The sequence below is a fragment of the Felis catus genome, chromosome B2 (genome assembly GCF_018350175.1).
Source record: "Felis catus isolate Fca126 chromosome B2, F.catus_Fca126_mat1.0, whole genome shotgun sequence".
Classification (NCBI taxonomy): domain Eukaryota; kingdom Metazoa; phylum Chordata; class Mammalia; order Carnivora; family Felidae; genus Felis; species Felis catus.
In genome coordinates, this window is record NC_058372.1 from 102,440,425 (window position 1) to 102,467,658 (window position 27,234).

The 27,234-nt window shown below is 42.5% G+C and overlaps 1 protein-coding gene and 1 long non-coding RNA gene across 4 annotated transcripts in view; one reads left to right on the top strand and one right to left on the bottom strand.

Annotated features, from left to right (window-relative positions):
- Positions 1 to 17,213, top strand: part of LOC109499853 — a 58,322-nt gene extending 41,109 nt beyond the window's left edge. Inside the window, exon 2 of the long non-coding RNA XR_002157392.3 lies at positions 16,958 to 17,213. This is a non-coding gene — a long non-coding RNA (uncharacterized LOC109499853). The remainder of the gene's footprint in view (positions 1 to 16,957) is intronic.
- A 4,991-nt stretch (positions 17,214 to 22,204) lies between these two features.
- HS3ST5 (heparan sulfate-glucosamine 3-sulfotransferase 5) overlaps positions 22,205 to 27,234 on the bottom strand; it is a 153,642-nt gene continuing 148,612 nt past the window's right edge. For all 3 annotated transcript variants that reach the window (XM_019831102.3, XM_003986477.6, XM_045057928.1), the window contains exon 4: positions 22,205 to 23,953. In XM_019831102.3, coding sequence (XP_019686661.1) covers positions 23,023 to 23,953 — 931 coding nt within the window. In that variant the 3' untranslated portion in view covers positions 22,205 to 23,022. The remainder of the gene's footprint in view (positions 23,954 to 27,234) is intronic.

Genomic DNA, 27,234 nt, shown 5'->3' on the forward strand with positions numbered 1-27,234 from the left:
GCCCGATGCGGGACCCAAACTCACAAACTGTGAGATAATAACCTGAGTTGAAGTCAGACGCTTAACCAACTGAGCCACTCAGGCACCCTGAAACAATAATTTTTAAAAGTTGAGTTTATTAACAGCACAAAAGGAGTTTTCTCACAAATTACGGACATGTGTTTATGTTTAGTAAGCATCTTAAAAAAATTTGCAAGTAAACTTTTTATCTAATTTTGTTTAATGTACATGGAGAAAAGAGGACACATTTTTAAGTTTCTAGCTTGATGAATGTTTGCAAAGTAAATATCGGTGTGTAACCATGTAATTTAAATTAGGTCCAGGACATTGGACATTACCAGTACCCAGAAGTTCCCCTGTGTCCTCTCCTAGTCACTACATCCCCCTTCCCCTGCTGCCACGGATAACTACTGGCCTGACCTCTGCCACCATGGACAACGTTTACTTGTTTTGAACTTTATATAATAATCAAATAGTACCTCCTGCTTCTGTCTGGTCTCTTTGCTCAACGTGAGGTTTCTGAGATTTATTCATGTTTTGAATAACAGTATATTTTTTCATTCTCGTTGCTTAAACATCTTACTAGTTTTGATGACTTCCTACTGTCAGTAGCTAGCATCTCAAAGCACAACATACAGTTCAGGTAAGGTTTTCTTTATTGATTAGGATATAATGCAGTATTGCAAGTATTATGGATAATTTAAACGATTTTGGTCATCGTCTTATCAGATCTATGCCTACAAGTGGTTGAGGAAGAGTTTGGGCCGGGAGAAGAAGCTTGAACTCTACCATTTCCTCGTGCTTGAATTAGTCACATCATCTACCAATCTAATGTTTCTTTGCAGGAATCTTTTACAAACCATGTGTTCATTTTGTAAGGGCTAGTTGAGCTTAAATTAGATACCATGGGCCATAAAACCATCTGTCGGGAACACGTCAGGTGAAATACACCATCTAAAGTGTGTGAGATGAGAAATTCCCTGCCAGCTCATCACAGAAATCTTTCTACTCTCCTGTCCCAGTAACACACAGCCCTCTGGCACACGGAAAAAGCGAAGGTCTTCACATTAATTTATATATTAAAATGCTAGTAAACCTTAATTGGTTTAGATGACAATATATTAGATACATGTCAACAAGTTCCGGTATTCCCTTTCCATACCGTAGTGGATCAGTTTACACCCCTTCTAGGCACATTCTTCCCACTTTGGGAACCGCTGATGAAATGGCTGTAAGAGCGTCTTCAGCCTCTCATCCCACTGAGGTCCACCATCCAAAGAGCTGCTAAATTATATTTTTTAAGTGCATATCTAATTAAGGTATTTCCACGCTTGAAACTCTTCACCCCCAACCCCCACGCCTCCTTCGTTAGTTCTACAAACTGCCTCCAGCCCACGCGGCCAAGCTCTTCATCGCCACCCTTCAGACTGAGCTGTCTCCCCTGCCATCGCTTGCCCCGCCTATCCTCTAGTCAATGCTGAACTGCTTATTGTCATCTCAACATTAGCCATGCTGATACAGGTTTCTTTAACTGCTGCTGGCTTGGCTTCGTTGCCTAGAAGGCACTGTTAGAGCTGACGCGCAGGGCAAATGCTCTTTCCTCGTTGCAACTCGTCTTAAGAATCATCTCTTCCATGGAGTTTCTCTGCTTCAGCGGGTGGGATTTTTCACAGCCATCTCGTGTAACAGGGATCTGCCCCCCACTTCTGCCCCAGTTTCTGGTGCCAGCACCTTCTCAAAAAGTACACTCTCAGCAGACAGTGATGGTTTTCAAATGACCAAATTCATCAGACTCAACAACAACAAAAAAATTACTGGTTCTCAAACTTTACGGTGTAACACGATCATCTGGAAGGATTTTAAAAGCACAGATAGTCGGGCCTTTCTCCCAGAGTGTCTAAATCAGTCTTGTGTACTACACAGAAAACATATTCTAGAAACTTCCATCAAAGCTCCCTTACTCTAACGTTGGCAGTAGTGGAGCAACCTGTTGACTGTGGATAGAGTGGTGTTGTGGGAAGATTATACACCATATTTCAAAGACTAGATGCTAAATAAGGTTTCTCGGTAGCAGCACTATTGATATTTGGGGCCAGATAATTCTTTGTTGTTGGGGGGGGGTGGTGCTGTTCTCTGTCCTGTGATTGTAGGATGTTTAGCGCCATCCCTGGCCTCGATCCACTAGTTGCAAGTAGCAATTCCACACTCATCCCCTCTCTGATCTTTCCCCACAACCCTCCCCCCCAGGCTGTAAAGACCCCAAAGTTTTTCAGACTGTGCCAACTGCCTCGTGGGGGACAAAAATCTGCCCCCCCCCACCGTGATGGGAAACATTGAGCTAGATTTGGGGCTGTGTAGTTTGGGGGCTAATTAGGAAATTTCTCTGTATTTGGTATTATCTGTCCATTGGGTATAATGGCCCATCTTGAAATGCTGCCATATAGGTTTAATAAGCTAATGTGTATGAACGTGCCTCACTGATCTGGGCTCAGAGTTGAGCTCGCCCTGAAACTCAGTATTCTCCCGGCCTCCAAACCCTAGAAAATTATATTATTTCATTTGCCTTTTTCTCCCTTTCATTGGCTCTTCAGTCTCCTTCAGCCTGCTAATCCTCATCTTCTTCAAGGTTTGTGTTTAATAAATCCAGTGGTTGCTTGTATGTAGATGACTGTAAAAGCTAAATCTCTTTCAGGCTCCCATTGTGTGTCACGAATGGACTATTGGATATTTTGACTTTGATTTTCCTGCCGAAAGCTCAAATTCAACACATATAAAAATGATTCATTTTATTCATTTTTTTTTCTTTCTGATTTTCCTACTTCAATGCATCATTACTCTTTTCTAAGTCAAATCTCTTCAGGGGTCCACGGGGCCTGGGACAGGGATTGCACCACGTTTGAGGAAACAGAGCTGAGCAGTTAAACTGTAGCTCCTGAACTTTGTTTTCCCAAGTGTTTGGAGGTGCAAAGGAGGTAGGGCGAGGAGAGCACCTTCAGGCACACCTAGCATCTTCATAATCTTCCTTCCCACTTCCTGTTTCTCTGTGTTCCCATTGCCTCTGCCTTCTCCGCTCCCTCTTTTCTCCTCTCTCAGATGCCCTTGGGGGTGCTTTCCCTTCTTCTCCCTTCCTGCCACCACAGCACCTCATTCATCCTTAAAGTGAGGGGGTTGGGCTCCTGCCAGCCACCCCACAGCTCCTGGAAAGTGGGTGCTCCCCGCAGTTCTTTGCCCTTCCACACCCCGAACTGAAACCCTGTTTCATTGAAACCCAGCATCTCCTTTTCCTTTTAGGAAATATCTTCACTCACTCTGCCCCCTTTACTAGTGAAAAATCCTTAACAGAGATATTCTGGCAAGTAAAATTTCCCATCTTGCGCACAAGTTAAAAGAACATGGGTTCAAGTTTCTTGTCACCCTTGAACCTTGTCTTTCTCCATCTCTCCGCTCCAAGCGGTCATTAAATTCTACTGATCTCTCCCTTGCAGGTATTTATATATTCAGCTCTGTATTTTCCTTCCCCCTATTACTGTCCTGGTTTAAGAAACCATCGTCTGAACAGTGGCTCTCACACGTTAGTGTTCCTTGGCATCATCCGGAAGGCTTTTTAATACACAGACTCCTGGGTCCCCATCCCAGAGTTTCTAATTTAGTAGATCTTGGGTGAAACTTGAGAATTTACACCTCCCAGGTGATGTTGATGCTTCCAGCTGGGAGGACCATACATTGATCAAAACAGTGCTTGCAAACTTTAATGTTTGTAGGATATCAAAATGGTTCATGACATGCTAAATTGAAGGCCCACAGTGGGGTATGCAATTCTGCATTTCTGTCCAGCTCTCAAATGATATGAATTCTACAGGTGTGCAGACCACATTCTAAGCGGTAGGAATCTAAAGCAAAGGTCCCAAATGCCTGGGGTCACAGGGTCCAGGCAGGTAATGTGAAGAGTGACACATTCTGATGGTATCTCGTTGAGCACAGGGCCCATCTAATGGGGATGTTAGTTTTATACAAATGTGGACCCAGTGCTGCCATAAGTTTTTTTTCAGGAGAATAGTATTATTTTATCTGTTAGTCATCATAGGCATGGTACCTGCAGTTTTTCAGAAACTGATGACATATATATAACCTAGAATAAAAAAAAAAAGGTTTTGACTGCTTTAAAAACAAAACTGCAAACTACAATTAATAAACGTTTTAATTAAATGTCTGCAAAACCTAACATGTTGTCAACTAATCACATGCAAATCAATTTGTAGCCAGGTATAAATTATATTTAATGTGAGACTTGGGTTCACTTGGATATGTTTGGAAGAAAATGGGATTGGGTCACCAAATTCAGTGCCTAGGCCCTAAGGATTATGAAGGGTCTTGAACAGTCCTTCTGGAGAAGTAGAAAATTCAGGTTTTCATGGGAAATATGCTCCTTTTAGATGTTGGCAATTTATTTCAAATTGTTTAAAAAGTATGTAGGCATTCTTTCATACGGATAGACCTTGACAGTACGGTCTTGGTAAGGTCTCGATAACACCCTTGAGGGCATTATGCTAAGGGAGATAAGTCAGAGAGGAATGACAATGAGTCAGACAATGACTGTATAATGTCACTTACATGAGGAATCTGAAAACGCTGAACTCAGAAACAGAGAGTAGAAAGGTGGTAATCAGGGACTGGGGGTGAGGGCGTTGGGGAGATTTTGGTCTAAGACTACAAACTTGGAACCAGGAGATGAGTAAGTTCTGGAGAGCTAATGCACACTATGCTGATTATAGTCGACAATATTGTATTCTTTACTGTAAAGTTGCTAAGAGACTAGATCATAAACATTCTCACCTCAAAAGAGAAATGATAATTATGTGACATGATAGATACTAACACTAATGTGGTAATCATACTGCAGTAAAGAAATGTACCAAGTCAAACTTCATACATCTTAGACTTCTACAGTGTTATATGCCAATCCTATCTCAGGCTAAATAAAGTCTGCGTGGGCCAGACTGGAGGCCCTTGGGCTACCAATGTATTAATTTGGTTTGATTGGCTTGGATTATTGAAATAGTCTTAACTGATTTCTCCACCTTCATTCTTTTGGCCCATCTTGCTCACAGATATACCTTCAAACTTTCTAAGTCATCCATCCACGTATCTGCAGATTAAGTACAAATTGCCACACCTGACTTTCCAAAGACTACATCATTTTACTTTTAATTACCTTTCCCACTTTATTTTTCATTACATCTGCACTAGGAGTCCCACACTGTATTCAAATTGGACAAGCCAGGAGAATTCGAATCAGAATTTTTGCTCACATCTTTTCCTTACCCTGGGTGCCTTTCTTGACCTTTCCAAACCACTGCTACCTTTTGTATTTGTTGTCTTTAGCATTCGTTTGGTAGATAGCTGATGCCCCTCTGTTCTTTCAATTCATGTTCATATGCATTTAGGTTTTGTCTCCTCCATAAATGTTCGGAGATGGTGACAAATCTAGAGTAGTGTATGCTGCTTCAAAGTCTAGGAAATTAAAAAGTTAACCTATCCATCAACGAACCTACCCTCTTAAGAAGTGACTTGTGTCCTTGAGTAATAATATCATGATGCCAGAATGGAGAGTCAATACCTAAAAAAGGTCATTAATCTGGCCACCTGGGAGCATTCCTGACTGATGGAATTTTGGACTGAATTGGCCAGATGTTCTGCTCAAAGTAAAATGTATTTCGTTTTTTTTGTTTTGTTTTGTTTTTGTTTTTGTTTTTTTTAGGATGAAAATCTATGACCGGAAACATCGGACATTTATTTTTCCTCGAAAGCGTCTCTGTATGTAGTTTTGTCTGCTTTTACTCACTCCAGAAAGCCGTACAGATGAGATATAGCCCCGATTTACCAAGTTTTGTACTGGATTGAATTTTCATCACTCAGTCATGGTTCTTAGTGTCATAGTCCATCACGTTGTAAGATGGTTCTTCGTATCATATTGTCTACAACATCGTAACATGCTTTAAGGCAAGTTGTAATCTATTATTTATATTTAATAAAAACTACTCCTCAGTGCATAACACGTTCACGTGTAAGGTACTGCCACCCAGACCGTCTAAGCATCTGAGGTTACAGAATCTTTTCATCTTGCTTCGGAGGGTTAACACCAGAGTGCTGACAGTGTTATCACTAGCCGTTCAGTGACTTTGACATTTGGACCTTTTACTCTAAGTGTGAAATGCTCTCATACTCTTCCTGGAAATCTAATTATGATGTTGGCTTTTCCTTTTTGTCTTCCTCAGCTCTGCTATCTTCAAATGACATCTCTTATCACCTCTGTTAGTGAGAGTGGCCATATTTTTCTGCAACCAGGTTAGCTTCCCCTAGACGGAGGCAAAGCTTCGTCCATTAGTATTCTTAATTGGTTTCTAAAAATAAAGCCTTAATACTTCCTTTAGGACAGAAGTTAAACCAGCCCATCTACAGTTTCCTGAACCTAGAGCAGCCCCAGATCTTTATTATTATTACCTAATTTCAATTTCTCAAGAATTTCTTTTGGATTCTTTAGTAATGTGACTCCAATTAAATCACCTTGGGGTTTAAGTGTTGTGCTATAAATGTGGCCAATCAGGACCTCTTAAGATGAATTAACACTAATCTTTGCCGTGTGATCAGTAAGTGTGGATGCTGCAGTCTTGTTCATTCTCTTGTTTTATGAGCAAATGAGCCTTGTGAGGAACACAAAGATGGTTTCCACTGCCTGCTCGCAGAAGCTGATGTACTTCTGATCCCCTAAAGAGTGGTTTGAAATAAAAATCAGGCAGAATACTTTGAAAGTTAGCTAGCATGTTTATTTCTTTGGTTTTGAGTTAAACTTTTTTTTTTTTTTTTTTCTGTCTCATCCTTAGCCTAATGGTCCATTTCCAAACTGGAGTTAAGTAGCTATGTGTGTGTTCACTGCCATCTTCCACCCATCTGCTCTTTGTCTGCTTGGGGCAAGTTTTCTAAAACAATTCCATTTTGTCAGTTTCCACCTCATTTAAATACATTGAAAAAGCTGTGAATTACTGTCCTGAAAAGTCTTCCAAACTTTCGAATTAATCTGCCATTTAAAATTCCTTTTTTCTTCGTTTTAACTTTTGCAACTTTTCTTTCTTTGAAGCTATTCAAAAATAACTCTGGTAGAGTCTGACGCTGTACTTCTCTTACACCTGCCTTCCCTCTGGTCTTGTGCATTATTAAAAGAAAATGTATTTAATTTCTTGTTTCTTGCCTAAGCTGTGAGCTTTTCCAATGTTACTTTAACCAGTTTGCCTAAAGTGGTAAGTTTTTTTGAATATTCTATTTTTTTATAGCATATAAAAATAAAGTGGAAACAATATGAGTTGAGGGTAGCAAACATCTTGATTAATGTATAATTCTCATCCGTTCTTTTTACCAGAATACATGCAACCTTCAAGCATATAACTGTTTTTCATGCTGAAGATGTATGAGGTGTGGGTCCAAGAACAGAGTGCATTTCTGATGAAAAGAGTAACTTCTGCATAAGCCATAGAATACTTTGATGAAAACAGCACTGAAGGGGTGTGCCTGGCTGGCTCAGTCAGTAGAGCATTGATCTCAGGGTCGTGAGTTCAAACCCCATGTTGGGCCTAGAGCTTACTTAAAAAAAAAAATAAAAGGCATTGAAGACAATTGTGTACTTAGAACAGTACTAGGCACTGTGGAAGTATGATTTAGAGCAAGTTAACATTGTAGTTGGGGAATAAGACTTTGATATAGACTAATATAGGCATTTAAATGACAATATGTCTCCATGGAAAAGCCAACACTAGAGCAGTGTTTTGTGTGATAGGGAGGTTCCAGGTACCCAAAGGGCAAGGAAGAGGGTGTCTTGGGTGGGGACAGTAGTGAGACTGAGGCTTACAGGCAAAAAGCAGAATACATGGCAGGTCCTAAGGAGTAGTGTTGTCAGGAGTGAGGTCTAATTTTTAAGGGCATTTGGAGCCAGATTATGGAGGGCCTTGATTGAAAATGTAAGGAATCTGGAGCTTGTCTTTAGACCAGTAAGATGTTATCGAATAAATTATTAGCCTCTTTGGATTTCAGTTTACCAGCACCTTAGGATAATAATGATTCCTATTGCATAGGACTCTTGTGAGAAATCACTGAATTCCTGTTTTAAAACTATTTTGTTTCTAGGGACTCCTCTTGTAACTTTACAGTGATGCGGCTTATTCAAAGCTAAACACCATCGTGTCTGGAGAAGAAAAAAACAACAGAATCGCAAATGCTGTAAATTAGTTGAAGACCGCGGTTGAAGCGTTACTGGCTACTCATCTTTAGGTTCATTGGGGGAGACACTGACTTGATTAACAAGGAATTAATTTTGTGAGCTGGAATTAATTTAGGGAAAAGAAAGGAAACCGAGAGGAGACGCAGAGGGGATTCCCACTGCTTCGGGAAGGGCTTCTTGCCGTCCTCCTCTGAAAGACTACACAGGCTGGGCTCCGCCATCTTATCCAGCTTAATGGCACTTTCAGAAAGGAAACCGACTCAGTGGCAACAACCTTACACACACATCCGCGTTCGCAGATTCGCCGAATTCAGCGGACGTACATGGGACACAGTCTACTCTCTTAAAGAATAAAACACTTTGAGATCGAATGTTTGCAACAGGAGCGACAGTGTGGTATGCTAGAATGCAGGGATGTGGAGGGTGATTAACCCGTAGGTTAACTGTGTGATTCCAGGCAAGTTATTCAGCCTTTCCGTCATCCTTTTATTCATCAGTAAAATAGTCATTATTTCCGAAGATCACCGTGAGGATTAATGAAACGATGGGTCTCCCAGGACAGTCATGGCCTCCGATAGGCAGTGAGTAATAGCGTGTTACGGGTGCCCCATACCAGCTCTCAAGAACTGATTGACAAATTATCGGAAATTTTGAGAGCTGGTTGTTAAACATGTCCCAACACACCAAAAAGCATTTGTTTTCTTCCCTTTAATCCGTGTAAAGGGATTGGCAGAGTGCATGCATGGTACACAAAATGAGCCACTGACACAGAAGTCCTCATTGCTCTTGAGTGGATTAATTAATTAGACTCTTAGCAGTGGAAGGGATCTGAGACACAGTCTCATTCAAGTCCTGAGGACATCGGCTAGGAGGGACTTAGGAGGCCTCGCCTGACATTTGGGCTTCAGCCAGAATCCCACTTAGTCTTTGTCCGGCTCTGCCCTGAGCTCTGGGTTTGGTAACTCATCTGGGACCTCACTCTCTTCCTCAGATACTTAGCAGTGCCACCAAGGGGAACTCTTCCAGGGTCCCCTGTCTCGGGACCCTGGACCTCTCCCGTTAGGCCTTTGCCTTGTCCTTGCCGGGCCAGCCCTCCTCTGCCCGGAGCGGCCCCTTGCTGCCTGCTGTCACCCAGCATGAACGAGTCTCAGGATTTCACTTACACCTGGATTCACTGCCACCAGAGTCCTTCATCACGGTTAGCCTCAGCCTCCCGGACCAGACGTGCCAGGACCCACGGTCATAACAGTGCCATACTCAAGCTGCTAGTTCCCACACGTGGCCTGCCTCACTAAGCTTCTTCCTCCCAGCCCCGGTCCATGTGGGCAAGTTCTGCCTCTGGGTCATGTTTCCTTCTAGTCTTCTCTGTCTTTCTGTGGTTGGTTGGGGCAGGGAAGACCCTGGGATGAAACCTGAAAAGAGTCATACTCCCAAGAGAAACTAGCTCTACCAGACATTAAAATACACTATAAAGCCTGTATAACTAAGAGAGCTTGACACCGGCTCCTCGGACAAGTGGGTCATCCCAGACCTGGGGCAGGGAAGATATAAGACGGACCTGCAAAGTCTTATGATCTTACTTAATGGGGAAACACCAGAGTCTTTTCCACTGAGATCAGGCGCAGGGGCATTTCTACCAAACTCTCAAAGACCGCATGGGTCACGTGCTTTATAAATTATTCCGGAACAGGTGTCAACAAGCCAAGGCCCACGGATCAAATCTGGCTCATTGACACCTGGTTTTATTTTTTTTTAATAATTTTTACTGTTTATTTTTGACAGAGAGAGAGAGAGAGAGTCAGAGCATGAGCAGGGGAGGGGCAGAGAGAGAGGGAGACACAGAATCTGAAGCAGGGTCCAGGCTCTGAGGCATCAGCACAGAACTCACGGACCGCAGGATCATGACCTGAGCTGAAGTCAGACGCTCAACCCACTGAGCCATCCAGGCGCCCCTGCCACCTGGTTTTAGATATGAAGTTGAACTGGACGGTCCCACATGGTCACAGCTGCTTGTTTCCTTATTGTCTGTGGCTGCTTTGGGAAAAAGTTGAAGAGTTGCCACACGGACCGTGTGGACCACAAAGCCTAAAATATTTACGGCCACTTACTATCAACCTATTATGGCAAAGTGTGCTGACATCTATGCTAGGACACTGAAGAGAAAGGAAAATTCTCTAATGCCTTTGATGAAACAAGTTTAACATTTGACGCTGGCACGTAAGCCAGATCAAGGCAGTACAAAGAAAGAGAATTACAGACCCGTATCACTCATGAATATTGGTGCGTAAATACTAACTAAAATATCCCAAAGAAGGGGCGCCTGGGTGGCGCAGTCGGTTGAGCGGCCGACTTCAGCCAGGTCACGATCTCGCGGTCCGTGAGTTCGAGCCCCGCGTCGGGCTCTGGGCTGATGGCTCAGAGCCTGGAGCCTGTTTCCGATTCTGTGTCTTCCTCTCTATCTCTGCCCCTCCCCTGTTCATGCTCTGTCTCTCTCTGTCCCAAAAATAAATAAACGTTGAAAAAAAAAATTAAAAAAATAAATAAATAAAATATCCCAAAGAAAAGGTTTTTCTGAAACCTCTTTGACACTGTTTGGAGGAGAAACTTATTAGCACTTTTGCTCAGTGCCACGCACATCTGTGCTGTCACTGGTGGTAGTGGTTTTGGATTTTTGAGGTCCCTGTGCTTCGTGTTGGGGATACGAACACAAATAAATTATAAATGATGCCGTCGATGCACTTACTGTCCATGGGGGGGGGGTGGGGAATAGACCCTGAAAATTTTTTGCTCAGAAGCCATGATGTTGGGGCACCTGGGTGACTCAGTTGGTTAAGCATCAACTCTTGATTTTAGCTCAGGTCACCATCTCCCAGTTTATGGGATTGAGCCCCACTGTCAGTGCAGAGCCTGTTTTGGGATTCTCTGTCTCCCTTTCTTGGCTCTATCTCTTTCTCTCTCAAAATAAACAAACTTGAAAAAAGTGATGATGTTTATCAGGAGGTATAAAAACAAGTACCATGTCAAGGGGATCCGGGAAGGCAGTTCCTCGAGGGTAGGCACATTGCATTGGACATTACCTTGTTCGTTTGCCCGCGTTGAAACTGGCACACATCGACTATGAGTAGGAACCTTGGGTTGTGTGCTGCCACGTTCCTTGTGTCCAGCACAGAGCCTGGACTCCAGTCCCCTCCAGGTGAGTATATTTCATTCTGCACTGTTGTGTTTCCTGTGTCTAGCCCTGAGCCTGGTGCTCAGATCCTTGTCGGTAGGTATCTTGTACTGTGCACTGTTCTATTCTTAGTGGCAAAGAGTGAGCTTAGAATAACTGCTTTCTTTGTACATTGTTCTTGGTGCCCACTTGTGAGCCTGGCACACAGCTCTTTGAGGGTCAGTATTTTGCTGTGCACTTTCCGGTTCCTTGTGCCTAGTACAGAGCCTGGCACATACTAAGAACTGGAATGATTCTCAGTTGAATCTTGGAGGGTCCCCAGAGGTCCCCCAGAGGGTAAATGCAGGACAACAGGGTTCTGGGTAAAAGAAGTAGCCGGAAAGAGGCAGGAATGTAAGTGCCGAGCTGTGTATTTGCCACCTCCTATTTTTATTCCTTCCTCCTTTCTTTTTCCCTTTGGGTTTTTGTTGTTGTTGTTATCGTCTGTTTGTTTGGCAGTCACTAGCCAGTGGCCAGTGGCCAGCGGGTCATGGAGACACGTTTCTGGCAACGTGCCGTGCCCTGTGCTTACTGTTGGGAGTCACACGTTCGGGGCCTTGGTTTCACTCGTAATCGAATGTGCTTCTTTGCAATGAGATAAGCAAGGCTCAGGCAGCTTTCTTGGAGGTGGCTGTGAGGCTCAAGAATAAGTAGAACAGCAACAACAAAATAAGCAGCACAAGGGGCAACTGACTTTACCTGATTGTGACTTCCACATTCCCCCTGCTCTACCTCGAAAGAGAGTTTTGTCATTTCATGCTTTTCTGATGAAAGACGTCACGGGTGGGAAAATCTTCAGCAACTCTCAAAGTGTCAGAAACTTTCAAAGAGGAGGGAGGACAAGCTTTGAAAGCTGAGTTAAAACCCTTCTCTCTTCTGAATGCACTTCACAGCCTCAGGTCTGGTCTTTTCTATTTGGCTTTTGAAGTTCTGTTATCTTTCAAGCCTAATTCCTCTTGGAGTGTGACCAATTTACTCGAGAAGTTAGGTTTGTCAAAAAGAATACTGAAACCAGAGCATTTCCGTCGGAATATGGATTAGCATTCCCGCGCCACTTTTTCCGTTAGCATTGGCTGTTCAAAAGTGCATTCTCACGCGCACCTGCGGGTCCCACACCGTTTCCCAAACTGACAAGGACAAGCGACGTGAGCCTGCTAAATGGATCCTCTCCTCCTTCCTGCCAATCCTGTCGTGAACGAGTTTAGGTCCAGATGCATGAGGTTGTTGCCTCTCGGATGTCACGGGGCCTACCACCATTTTCTGAGGTTCGAATGTATTAGAAAATGAAATATGTCAGAATGTGTGATATGTGCCAGAGTTTTCCAGGGACGGCAGTCTGGTGTCATTTGGAGGCAGTGCCGCTAGTCCAACTTTGGCCTCTTTGCCAGTGTTAGGCTTGGAGCCAAGACCGTTCTTGTACCTCCCGATGCAAGTGATGAGCCCTACACGAAACGTGTGCATCCAAGAGCATCCGTAGTTGGCGGTGCCCTGGGTGGCATTGGGCCTCAGAAGCTACTTTTCAGCCAACAGTCATCTTTTGAGATTCTTGATATTATTTAAATGGTTAAGTGTTTTCATTCACAATTAAAAAAAAAATCATTCACTGTGGTGTAAGGAGGGAGTCTTGTGCCTGCATGGGATGGGGACGTAGAGATGACATAATACTTGTCCTAAAGTTGCTTGTGAGACAGAAGAAGTGTCAAATAAAGACACCATTCTCTTAATTATGCTGCACTTATTATGACAATAAAAGCAACAAGTACAGGGGCGCCTGGGTGGCTCAGTCGGTTAAGCGGCCGACTTCGGCTCAGGTCATGATCTCGCGGTCCGTGAGTTCGAGCCCCGCGTCGGGCTCTGTGCTGACAGCTCGGAGCCTGGAGCCTGTTTCAGATTTTGTGTCTCCCTCTCTGACCCTCCCCCGTTCATGCTCTGTCTCTCTCTGTCTCAAAAATAAATGTTAAAAAAAAAATTAAAAAAAAAAAAAAGCAACAAGTACATTTTAGAATAGAGAATAGTGGCTTTTCACCTGGGCCGCCTATCTGTAATACGACGGATAGGAAGTGACATGCACATTTCTTTCGGGTCTCTGCCAGAACTACTTGTGAGGCACTGAAATAAGCAGCCCAGTGGGTAGACGTTGGCTATATTATCCATCGTGCCCTGACAGGTGTAGTTCTATTGACCTAGATGGATATTGGAGTCAAGAGTTTTCATCTATTCACAGCTGCTGCCTCGTCATTTAGTGAATTTTCCAAAATCATTCGTTCACCAAATACATTCCTAAAAGGTTTGCCAGTGTCTGAATGATGTGAGCAATCAACCGAGTTGCAATTTTCAATTTGCAGGTATTTCTACCCTTAGTAGAAATAAATGGATCATCTATGGTTTGGTTGTTTTACTTACACGTAGAGAGCCTTAGTCAAATAATTAGTTCAGTTAACGTAGTTCTTTCATTAAGATCTTCTAATGACTTTCTACACGTGTCAAAGTGACCGAAAGTGGGTGTTTCTCCTACTCTGTGATGCGGGAGTTATTGTGTATGTCGATCCGTTATTCTCCAGTATTCTGGTGGCTTGTGAACCATCTCCTTTTCTTTGAGTCCATCATATTGTGTCCACGCTTGCCTGGGCTCAGATGCATTAACATGCAAGAAGGTAGAAGTCAAGTGTGATTAAAAACACCAACAAGAAGCCCTACTTCTATCCTATCAGTGAACTAAGCCGTTCACCTTTAGTGTTATAATCCCCTAAGCAATGATATTCAGAGCATGGTTTACTGGGATGAACGTGCCAACGAGTCTATTGTTTTGGCGATTCACAATTTTAATTTGTGCCTAATGTAACACTTAACTGTAATAAAGAAAATTCAGAGATCCACATTTATTGAGGAGCTAGGTCTCTTACATGAATAGAACGCCCTCACCGTTTGTTTGGGAGGAGGGCATAAAGAAGTGGAGTGACTTGAACTGTCATGCTGCTACCTGGCATGAGAAGGAAGAGAGCAGAGTTTGAAGGGAGCCCTCGGTCCTTAGCATTTGTATCTTACAACGTGTTAAAAGCATAGCGGGCATTGGCTCTGTGTTGGGCTCTGCGCTGACAGTGTGGAGCCTGCTTGGAATTCTCTCTCCCTCTCTCTCTGCCCCTACCCCATTCGTGTTCTCTCTTTCTCTCTCAAAATAAATTTTAAAAAAAGCACTTAAAAATACAGTAAGTATAATGGGCATTTGGGAGCCCAGCAAAAGCCTACACTATATCCACTGCTGGGGGGCAGGTCTGGTTGTTTGGTGGGTTGATCATCTGAGGTCTATTTGCATAGAGGACCTTGGACTCTCCTGGCAGAGAACCCACTCCAAAGGAAGGATAAGACAGGCAAACAAATTTAAGCCAGCAGCAAAGCCTCCACCATCACAATGAAAGAGGACTTACTCATTTAATCCACGCATGTTTTTTGAACACTTATCATGAGATTCTAAATTCAACATGGTGTCTGTTACCCAGATTTGTCTTCTGCTCTTGCCTGAGCTTTACAGGGGGTAGATTCTGAACACAGGGGTGGAAAGAGCTGCTTTGTTCATACTCCATAGGGAGGTTTTGGTATTTTTTGAACTTTTTTTTTTGTTTGTTTTGTTTTGTTTTGTTTTTGGGACAGAGAGAGACAGAGAATGAACGGGGGAGGGGCAGAGAGAGAGGGAGACACAGAATCGGAAACAGGCTCCAGGCTCCGAGCCATCAGCCCAGAGCCTGACGCGGGGCTCGAACTCACGGACCGCGAGATCGTGACCTGGCTGAAGTCGGACGCTCAACCGACTGCGCCACCCAGGCGCCCCAAGTTTTGGTATTTTTTGAAAGGGAGTATAACAATAAGAATAGAAGGACACCCCCTCACATGCATTCACACATTGACACTTGAGTCTTGAGGACTCCCGGGAAGGCTTTGTGAGCATGCTGCTGAGGCTGGGACCCATAGGGGGCGCGAGCCAGCCAAAGGGATCGAAAGAGAATTAATTTCCCGTAAAGAATTTTTAAGCGATTTCTCCAAATCTTTCAAAAGGCATTGTCTGAAGGAGAACTTGAAAAGGTGGAAGTAACTTTTTTGAAGATGGTCCCCTAGTAACCAATAATTCGACCAATTTAACAGACTGTTTAAAACAAGGGTTTGTGTGGCTGAATTCAGTTGGGGAGTCTGTGTGTATAAACACAGATAACACTCACTGGGTGACTACTCCCTTTTGGGTCTTTCCCCGGAGGCGGCTGTGGGTGAAAAACCAGGCATTGGCCCTGTTCTGTCCGTCTGATTCTGACCATTCACCTCAAACACCTTTTGTTTTCAGTGATGTTTACTTCTTTAGCATGGAGTTTCCCAAGACATTTCAGGATCCCAGAGGGAGTTATCAATTCCATGTTCTCAGAGCTTGAGGCCCAGGCCTGTGCACCTACTAATGTTACTAATTTGTTTACCTCAGTGCCTCAGGCACAACAGATACAGATAGATAATAATGCCAAGTAAACATGTTCTTAAATTTATCTTTAAATTTAATTGTGCTTTCCGAGAAACTTGATACAATTCCAAGGTGAAAAACTCTTGGTGGTGGTCAAGCCAAAACAATGTAATAATCACATGGGGATGAGACACTGTTAGAGAATTGCTGAAAGTCACACATGCACACGGATCCACACGCACCCAACGGTGGCCATGTATAATACCTCCTGTGTGAGCACTTTCAGTATCCTTGAATTAACAAGACCTATGTGTTTTTACCATTGCAACCTTTTATACTAGATGTAGCGACACTTTAATTGGTCAAGTTGTGTTCTTTCATAGAAGTGTTTGTTTCCAGATAAGTCGATGGGCTTTTGAAATATTAATTTATCGAGTTTTTCTTTTCTTTATGTATTCACTTTGTTTGGCTGGACTGTGACACCTTTGGAATGTCATTTTTAAAAGGCAGCTATGCAGATTTGATAGAGAATCGCTAACAAAAGAATAAGTTTGATTAGTCCCACAAGGAACCATTATCATTAGCTTCTTTCAGCAGGCTTACAAATACAAATATGCCCATACATATTGCATGTGTATTAAATGTGTGTACATTTTAATTTTAATGCTAGTTCATGGGTTTATACAGACTCAATACACGTTACTATTCAAGGTTGATGAAGTACAAAGGGTTGAAATGCAGCCAATGAAACGCGATTAGAAAGAGATTAGAAAAAAATTTTAATTAAAAAATTGCCACTGCAAATCCTTTTAAGACGTAGGCAGACATAAATAATAAATAGAACCATTTAGCGACTTCTTGACAAGCAGCCCTGGGCTGGAATTCTGGAGGCCTGTATTCTGGTCACACCTCTAATACTGGCTTTTTCTAGTGACCTTTAGTAATTGTTTACTGGATCCTTCACATATTAGGTGATCAATAAATGCCTCTGAATTTCATTAATCCCTGGGGGAAGAATCTCAGGTCTTTGTTTTCCTTACAGGACAATTTTTGAGGCCATTTGGAGGAGATCCTGGGACCAATTTGAAAAAGAGCCAGATCCTGGCTCTGATCTTTGGAGACTTCAGATATTCTGGATTGCCTAGACTCTATGAACGTGTAAGAAGACCAGACCAGAAATACTTTCTCTTTTCTGTGTAAAAACCTTAATGTCAGAGATATTTAAAAATGTCACATAATCTATATACCTTGTCATAAACTTATCTGTAAGTTACCATTAAATTGTTTTTTTGGTTTGGTTTTGTTTTTTGTTTTTGTAACCTCTGAGCTTCAGCGGAGGTGTCCCAGAAGAAATGAGACTTGCTCTGGTTTTAATCACCAGGAAATTGTCTCCTTGAGGGTCATTCTGCCTGCAGTTGCCTTTGGGAACTTGCAAGGGTACATTGGTCCTTCAGGACTTCCGCTTGCTTTGTTTGGAAGTGCCCTTTGTGACTGATGGCTATGGCCCCATCACCCTGTGGAGATGACAGAGCAGAAGCTGATTAAAAATGCCAGCACTCAGTGAGCACTCCATTTTTCCTTCTTCCTCTTACTTTTAAGTTTATTTATTTTGGAAGAGAGAGAGAAAGAGAGCATAAGCAGAGAAGGGGCAGAGAGAAAAAGGGAGAGAGAGAATCCCCAGCAGGCTTCATGCTGTCAGTGCAGAGCCTGATATGGGGCTTGATCTCCCAAAATGATTCACTGTGAGACCTGCAGTAACTGAAATCACGACCTAAGCCATGATCAAGAGCTGGACGCTTAACTGAGCCACACAGGCACCCCTCTCCTTGTTTCTTATGATCATTTTCTATGGCTGCTGTAGCAAATTACCACGAAGTTAGCAGCTTAAAAACAATGCACACCTACTTCCACATTTCTGTAGGTTTAGAAATCCAACACAAGTTTCATTAGGCTAAAATTAAGGTGTTAGCAGGTGTTCCCTTCTGGAGGTGCTAGGCCTTGCCTTTTCCAGCTTCTAAAGACTGGCATATTTCTTGGCTTGTGGCTCCCTCCCTCCATCTTCAAAGCCAGCAATGCTGTGTCTGAAAAGGACAGGTAAAGCAGAAATCTGTGTATTCAGAATTTTGGAGGTGAGCTGCGTCTTTGTAAAATTACCAGTCTACTGGGAACCACTCCCCCTTGTGGTGGACTGCTTTTTTTTTTAAGTTTATTTATTTTGCGAGAGAGAGCACATGCAGGGGAGGGGCAGAGAGAGAAAGAGAGTCCCAAGAAAGCTCTGCATTGCCAGAGTGGAGCCCAACACAGGGGCCCAAACTCACTAACCGTGAGATAATGACCTGAGCCCAAACCAAGCGCCTGCCATTTAACCGACTGAGCCCCCCAGGCACCCCTTTACTGAGCTGCCTTTGAATAACAGACACTTGTTCTTGGAACACCAGTCAGGTGCTCTCTATGGGAATGCATGTTGCTCTCAGTTCAGTTCTTCCTCTTCAATTCCCCAGTTCATTTGGCATCATTAAGAAGCAGCACTCTTGGGGCGCCTGGGTGGCGCAGTCGGTTAAGCGTCCGACTTCAGCCAGGTCATGATCTCGCGGTCTGTGAGTTCGAGCCCCGCGTCAGGCTCTGGGCCTGGAGCCTGTTTCCGATTCTGTGTCTCCCTCTCTCTCTGCCCCTCCCCCGTTCATGCTCTGTCTCTGTCCCAAAAATAAATAAACGTTGAAAAAAAAAATTAAAAAAAAATAAAAAAAAATAAAAAGAAGCAGCACTCTTATTCCTAAAAGTTACAATAAGATGTAATCGTTAAGAAATCTTTGAAAGTGCAAAGTGTAAAAACAAAACAAAACTGATTTTGTAGGACGTAGAGTAAGGCACCCTTTATTAGAACCTTACCAAAGAATCCTAGTTTGGCCTAAATTTCATCCTTAGTCTAGCTATAAAGGAAAGGTTTGCTATGAAAATTGACAAACAGATGCTCGAGGGCCTGAGTAACCTACTTAGGAGAACAGACTGTTTTGAAATACTTGAGTAACACCGATTTGGGGGAAAAAAAAGCCAATTAAGAGGCTTTTATTTAGTAAAGCAGGTGCAATTAGATATTTTTCAGTACGTTAGTATAGTTTTGCACCTTATCCATTTGGGAATCATTGCAATGAATTTGCTTGAAAATATTCTGTACTTTCACCTTGTTAGTCCGAATTGCTAAGATTTGGCTGTATTTAGTCATTTTTAGGGGAAATGTTTTCGGTGAACTTTTCTTTTTTTGCTTATACCGTAGACCATTCTCCTGAGTGGAAAACGGCTGCTCAGCGTGCCAAGAGAATACAAAAGTCTTTGGCGGGAAAACACTATTTATGATCGTTTGAAATTGTTCATCCCCGGAAGTTTCTCAAATTAGGCTCATGAAGAGCCTCAAATTAGGCTCATCCAATCTAGCTCACTGCTAATCGGAGAAAGCAAAAGCTATTGGCAGGGCTGGAGTTTGGGCTTCCCTTCCCTTGGTTCCCACCTTCCCTTTGCAGCAACATGCCTCCAGTGTCCCAGGTAATGCTCCTCAAAGGGCCTTGCAGGCCCAGTAGGATGAGCCTTAGTGGCAATTAGTGACTGTTCTTGCTGGTCCTTCAACATAAAAGGTGCCAAATCTAAGATCAGATGTGATTATGCTGGTTTATATGCTATTGCTTTATCATCCATGAGCACAGGCCCTAATGTCTTAGAGGTTTCCTATACGACAGTGCAGTTAATAGGAAAAGTGCTTCTGTGAGGTGATTTCAGGTGACTAGGTGATGGACTTGAACTGGGGCTGTGTGTCCAGGGGGTTACGGTAGGCCTCTTTCTCTCTCTGATGTCTCAGGACTCCAGTTCCAGTTTGTATACTTGTAATTGCAATTCCCTAGCTTCCAAAATGGTGCTATTTCAGCCTTTCGGTCCATCAGAAACTTCACCGTTGCTTAAATTTTTTTTTTGCTCTTTGCAGCTAGAACTGTTTCACAAAGCTGTATGGTGCCACCAAGCCTCCAGGAGGAATGCAAAGATTTCACGATGTAAAAGGAGTAACTTATTAGAGAGAACCCTGGTGGAGCTAACGTAAATCTAGAGGATTTCTCTAGAGATCTGTTGCCTGTTTGATGACAACAGGAAACATTTTCCTAAACAAGGAGGTTTAAAGCCTCCAGCGGAAGTATGCGATGAAGTTAGAGGATTTTTACTTCTATGTTGCTCAACCAGCAGTGGCTGTGGCTGTTTTTTTTCTTTCTTTCAGGGAAATGAAACCCACCTCCAAAACATCTTCCCAGGCCAGGCCTCCTGCTTTAGGTCTCTGCGGGGAGGCTCCAAGGTTGAAAACAATTCTCAAAGTTACTTAGAAAGCGAAACAATTGGAAATCACAGAACTTTTTTTTGCTGAGAGTGAAGAAGAAACGATGGCTTATGGAGCCAAAAATAACAAATTAGAAAAGTCAGTATAAGCCAAATAGAATCTCAGAATAAACTCTAATATATATTATTGGTGGCATTAGCAAAAATTAAGAAAAACTTGGGGGACTCCTGGGTGGCTCAGTTAAGCGTCCGACTTTGACTCAGGTCATGATGTCACGGTTTGTGAGTTCCAGCCCCGCGTCGGACTCTGTGCTGACAGCTTGGAGCCTGGAGCCTGCTTCAGATTCTGTGTCTCCCTCTCCCTCTGCCCCTCCCCTGCTTGTACACTCTCTCTCCCTCAAAAATAAACATTAAAAACATTTTAATAAAAAAATTATCACTGATAAATTTCTATTCATTATTTAAAAAAAAATTCCTCTGTTTATCTAGGAAAAAATTGCTGTTTTTCTCTTAACTTTTTTTAAAGTTTATTTATTTATTTGGGCTCAAACCCACAAACCGTGAGACCATGGCCTGAGCTGAAACTAAGAGTCAGACCCTTAACCAGCTGAGCCACTCAGTTACCCCAAGATTGCCGTTTTTCAATTTTATTGGTGGAATACCTCGGCTAAGATTTTGAAACATCACTGTTCCACTGGGATATACTTTGATAGTTCTGGTATAAAACTGTATTAGCTGCAGTATTCTAGAAAGAGTTACAATAGAATTAATGATAGCATGTAATTATGACCTTGAACGTATCATTCGGAGTTTACTCTGATGGTTCGTTGAGAGTTGAGGCTCAAGGAAATCAAATGCTACATTCCGTATGTTTGATTTCATTCACGGCTTAAGGGAGAAGGGATTGGAATTGAGACCCGAGACGCTCTCCAGAGTCGCTGCGCAGTGAGTGGGAAGCTGGCCTGTCAGCGTGGGCTGGAGTCACGTCCATCCCATGCTGAGAGAATGGCATCATTGCTAATTGAACCAGTAGAGATGGTTACTAAGGCTGTAGCTTGAGAAGCAATATATACCAACACCAGAAGGGAAAGGGCTATTTATTTAGGCAAGTTCACCATCAAATCACTGGACAGAATAAACAACTCATGGAGAAAATCAACGCTTATTACAATCCAAAGGGAACCCATGGTAATTTGCTGATTTCTCTAGGCACTCTCAACGTGATGTGGAGTATAATTCCCCTAAACATTTTCTACCGGATGAGCAGCTATGATCGTGAAAAATCCCTCTTTTTGTTCTTGTGGTTGATACCTCTTTCCATGGTTTTCTGAATTATATTTAAGCATGGTACAGTGTATCTGATGTTAGCAAGCACCCAATTTAGCATTAATTTCTCTGGCTGGAAATATGAGCCATATGTTTATGTTAGTAAGAGCAACAGTACGCATTTGATCCTTTCTGAGGAGACTGATATATTTTCATCTCAAAGAGGGAGTTCTGAGAGTTTGTATTCCTTTTTTGGGGGGGGGGAGTTTGTATTCATTTTTGAAGCATCAGCAGCTTTCAGTACAGAGGCCACACAAGTTTTCTGATCTTATTTTATTTAATTTCTCTACTGGTCTGACTCTGATTAGAGGTTCAAATGAAATTGTGATTCTTCTATGCCTTGATTACGTTAAAGTATTTCTGTCTCTCTCCCGGCACAGTGGTAAAATTGCAAGTAAATTAATTGTTACAAAGTTGCAGCAGGAGTAGCGGCTACTATCTTTGAGGTGGCTGTATTACTAGATTTCCAGATGGCTGAGATGTTTTCTTTAAGATCCTCAACCCCGCTCCATAAAAGCATTTCACAAGGGTACAGAAATCTAACTGAGCAGCGCATCTTTCCAAGCCTGTTCGCGTACACACAAACAGCCTTGATTTGGGGAGCCAGCAGGGGGCACGTAAAACAAAATGAGGGGGGGGAATAAAAAGGTTGCACATAGAGTAATTTTAATCCATTCCATTTTTAAATACCACAATAAATTTAATTTTCACAATAAATTAAATAGCCATATTCAGTTTACAAAATAGAATTACTTAGTGTGAAACCAGTATTTACAACCATATACAGTATGTACATGACATTTCTCTTTGTGGACGTAGGACACGGAAGTGAAAGGACTTAACTTTCAAATGTGTGATTGACATGCCACGTGTGACAGACACCATGGTCTCTACGAGAAAACAATAGTGCAAAATCACCACAGGAACTTTGGAACAGTGTCAAGTTTAGGAGACAAGACATTCTTTGAAATAATAAGAAAATAGTATTTTCTGTTTTCACGGCACCAATTCAGTCTCTGAATTAAAGGGCCAGCTTTCCCTTAGAAAAGAATGCATAACTGAGTACCTCCTGAAGCTTCACAGCCATTGGTGCGTTTTCACACATAATCTTTTGGCTTAAATCTATGAAAATGGCGGGCGGCAAATTCTGACTCAAAGGAAGACTAACTCTTTGAGGATAGCTGAAGTCACTTTCCCCCAATACCACCATCTTTTCTTTTCGTCAATAGCTTAAAAGATGCAACTACTCAGACGGCAAACTGTTGTTTTGTTTGTTTGTTTGTTTGTTTTTTGTCAATTTTCAATAGAAAAAGAATTGATCTTATATTTGGTCACACACTGCGTATGTACAAGTATACATGGAAAAATGCCTCGGATAGCTGTGTCTAAGAAAAGTGCATATTTTTAATCTAGGGGAGACATTGTGAGTCTCCAGCCACAACACATAGTGTTATATGACTTATTATTTTAGGGCCAGTTCAATGTCCTCCCAGTGATCTGGTAAAATTTTTGATTGAAAGGGTGAAAAAATTTGCGCAATTTGGTAATGACAGAGGGGTCCACCTCTGGATGAATGCGTCCCTTGCTGCCCGCCAGGCACTTATTAAAGATAATGTTAAATCGCAAGCAGTAAAACCCTCTGGTAGCATTGAAATATAAATTGTATTGACTTATCCTCGGGGGAAGATTTAGGAACTTCTCCACAAGCTGAAGTTCTGGCAGAGGTTCCGTGATGAGGCGATCTCCGTCCACAATGTGAAATTGCTCAATCGGAAAGTATTTTAACCACCTTTCCAGATGTTTGGTGTAGATGCTGGTTCTTACCGCCTTGTATTTCGTGTTCACTTCGCAGGTATTTGGGTCTATTGCCAGCTTCTCAAACTTGTAGTAAGTTTTATTCTTCCTCTCCTTCCCCTCTAGCACCTGAGTGTAGTCAGAAATAGCTCTTGTGGTTGGCTCCCTGACAATGATCAACAACTTGATGGATGAGTTCATTTTGTAAATCCTTTCCGGAACCTCCTCCGTGATAAAATATGCTGGGCTCTTTTCAATTGTGATTTGCTGCGGGTAGGAAAAAGGCATCTTTTTCCTATACCACTCAATTCCCTTGGCATAATTCTCATCATTGTCAAAGAAGTGGATTTCTTGAGAGGCTTTGACCACCGCTGGATGGAGGTTCAGCATCTCAAGCAGGGCCCTTGTGCCTCCTTTCCTCACCCCAATGATAATGGCCTTGGGGAGCTGCTGGACCAGGTCATGAAGGCGAACTTGCTCCTTGGAAGTATTGCCCTTCCGGAACTCGTGCAGCAGGCCCCGCTTAAACTGCAGGGCGCGGAGAGGGAATTCGGCCTGGCTGCGGGCTCCGAATCGTCCTTCGATGGGGCAAATGGGTTGTACCCTGAAAGCAACAGAAAGAGGCTCTTAGAAGCTCATTGTAACTAACTTGTCACTTTTCTGCTTCCCTAGTCAGAGTAGGACTTCAAATGCATAAATAACACTACTGGTTCCCAGCCCGCTGCAATCCATAATGAACATATGTTTGGGAAACTTTATTTTAAGCAACCCTGTATTAAATGGAGCACACATAATTGATGGGATTATTTTTATTAGTGCTCCTTAAAATTTTTATTCACCAAGCACTTAATTGACTACAGCGTGTACTTATGTTCACAGTACAGGACAGACAAGCGACACCAGCCATACTAATAGCCTTTTCACAGCCCACGAGTTAGCATCATTTAGAAAACGTGAGAGGCAGGAGATTATAATCTTCAGCTGCGAGGCGGAAGGGTGGCTAGGAAGCCGAGTCTTTTGGGTTTCATGTGGTATTATTTTCTTGCAGCTCAGCAGCGTTCACGTGGCTCTTAAAAATCCCTGAGATGTAATCTGGATAGAGGTCCCAGGCTCTGCCCGTGGCTATTTGTATCATCAACCTGCAAAAATCCAATCCTGGCATTTGCTGAGCTTTTTCATTCTATGAGAATTTCTGCCCTTGGCCTTGGGGACAGCTAGACAAGAACTATATTTCTTCTGCTTCTCTTTCTCTTTCTATCTAAAGGGGTCAAGATTATGTTTCTGCTTTGCCAAATGTAGGAACAAACCCCATGCCATCAGCAACTGCTATCTATCACCTACCCCCTCGCCCCTCCCCGCCCTGGACCAGAAATCAACAAGACTTTGGCAGGGCAGGAAGCCTCCCATCCTCACTGCCAAACCCATGTAAATTATAGCGCTCAAGCTCGTGAAGGAAGGAATGCAATGGATGGAACCAGAAGGGAGGATTTCCACTTCAACGTTGCCCTAAATAATGAACAACCACCACTGCTTTTTACAGAGAGAAAGCTGTGGTAACGATCCTAATGATACCGGACTAGAGTCACGGCTTGATTTGGCATGGCCAATAAATATGGGTGGCAAATTGAGTTTCCTTTTGGGTAACAGTCTGGAATCTAGCTGAAACTCATTATAACATCCCTGAGTTTATCTGAGAAGGCATTTTAGCCTTCTTGTTAAAGGGTATAGTATTAGTCAGGACGGCTGTTAAGCCGATCCTCCAACTGAAGCTTCTAGTTACCCTAATTATTTGGAGTCTATGTTCCCCTCTCTGTGGCAATGAGGCTGTCTCTTGCTTTTCCCCAGAGACCCTATTATACCGTTCTTATCTTCTCTGATGTTTATAATTAAAGGGAGAAGAGAAAAACTTCACCAACACATTCCGAAGAATTGAGGGAAAAGGGTTTGGCCTGTCTGTTCAAACATCTGTCATAATGCGTATGGAAACTTACACTCACATATTATTTGTGATGTTTGTTTTTTCTGATTTTAGAAACAACCCACGCTCATTGTGGAAAACGTGAAAATATGGACTATGACAAAAATAATGGGGTGTGCTACATTACATATTTTAGGGAAGCGTGAATTTTGTGTTTATAGATTCGTTAATAGGATTAATACGCTAGAGTTCTAAATGGAAGATATGAAAGTAGCAACACATACAACGATATTTTTTATTGTCACATTGACTGGGATATTGCAAATTCATCTTTTAGCTCATCTTGGGTTCTGGTCCAATATTAAACCCTAATTCCCTAAGGCATCCATTGAATGTAATGGATGGACTTCTCGCCTGCGCATCCAAAATGAGGCTTGTGCCTTCCTTGGGAGAAATGAAGAGATAGTCCACGCCTTTTCTGTAAGGACTTAATTCTCTTGCGGAACTCTGGCTGAGAGGCTGAAACAGGGCCATTTTCCTTCTTTCCTCCTGTCCTCTTTCTATCTTCCACCTTGGGAGCTCATACCCTGCAGAACAGTTGCTTTTTTGACTTCCTGCCTCACAATAGGAGACAATATATTATTTCCCTTTCCTGAAGAGTAGGTTCTGTGCATGGGCCTCAGACATGGGAAAAACATGGAATCTTAGGACCAGGAGGAGCAGAAGTATTGGAGCTCAGCCTCCCTCCCAAAGAGCAGGGTCCTCAGTTACTAAAGGATAGGCCTAAGTAAGTGCGTGTCAATTTTAGGCATCATCTGTTCAAACTCTCAAATGAGAGGTTTCGGGAAAGCCCACCAAACAGTTCAATTCCTTGTAAATGCTACCCCATTGGAGACTAGAGACCAAGTTAAAAACGAAAAAGTCATCAACTAAGTAACTAATATGTTAATGATCATTAGATCAATTACTCAATAAAAGGAAAATGATTGGAAGCTAACTAAAGGTATTGAAAGACCTGGACATAAAAATTCCAGTAGGGACCTAGGACAATGGTGCCCACCTCCAAGCTTTTCACTAATAACTAAGTACTACTTTAGAAAACTACTCGAAGTCAGTGATAAGCCTGGATACTACCGTTTCTCATAGTCACCAAACCACTGGGTGGGAAGTTTGCTTAGGAATTTTGAATTGAAAAGCATCAGAGGGGTTCACTTTACCCAAAGTGACACTGGCTGAAGGAAAATAAAAACCACTGCAACATTACTTGTTAAATAACCAATTGATAAGCTCTAGAGAATAGAAAAGGAGAACTGTAAGGAAGGTAGTTTTAAGTGTGGCCGCATTTTCATGAAAAATGGGAATTGAATTCCTCAGTCTTTGCGGTGCAAGACTTGATTTTAAAGGGCAAAGAAGGAAACTTTGCGTTCCAGAAATTCTCTGTCCTTTCCAATCATACCAAATGTGGGACAGTCCAGAGCCACTCAATGTCAAGCCAGCTGATATTGCTGGGACTTCTGTTAGACTAGTATCACCTCTCAACTGTTTGCTTATTTACAGCCAAAATGCTACCTCTGTAAATTTCCTCTTCATGGATTTTCCATTGTTTTCTGGGCAATTACTCTGAGCGACAGCCTCCTCATTTGACACTTTCAGCTCCTTGAAACCAGACCTAATTAACATGGTTAAAACTCCCCAAGCCTACAGCCATCTTTCCAAGGCAATGGATTCCAAACTTGATGAGCTACTTTACAGGCTCATACATAATCTTAACTCTTGTGGTAGCACACTAATTGCTCACTCATAAATTTCAAAATGAAGATAAATAAATACAACATCGCCATTTTGCTATGGCTAGAGGTCAACAACCAGATGCACACAGACCACACTGAGCTCTCGTAAATGACATTTTTACTGCTTTATCCCTTCTCTGAAAACAAATGTCAACACACACAGAATACAAATGGATC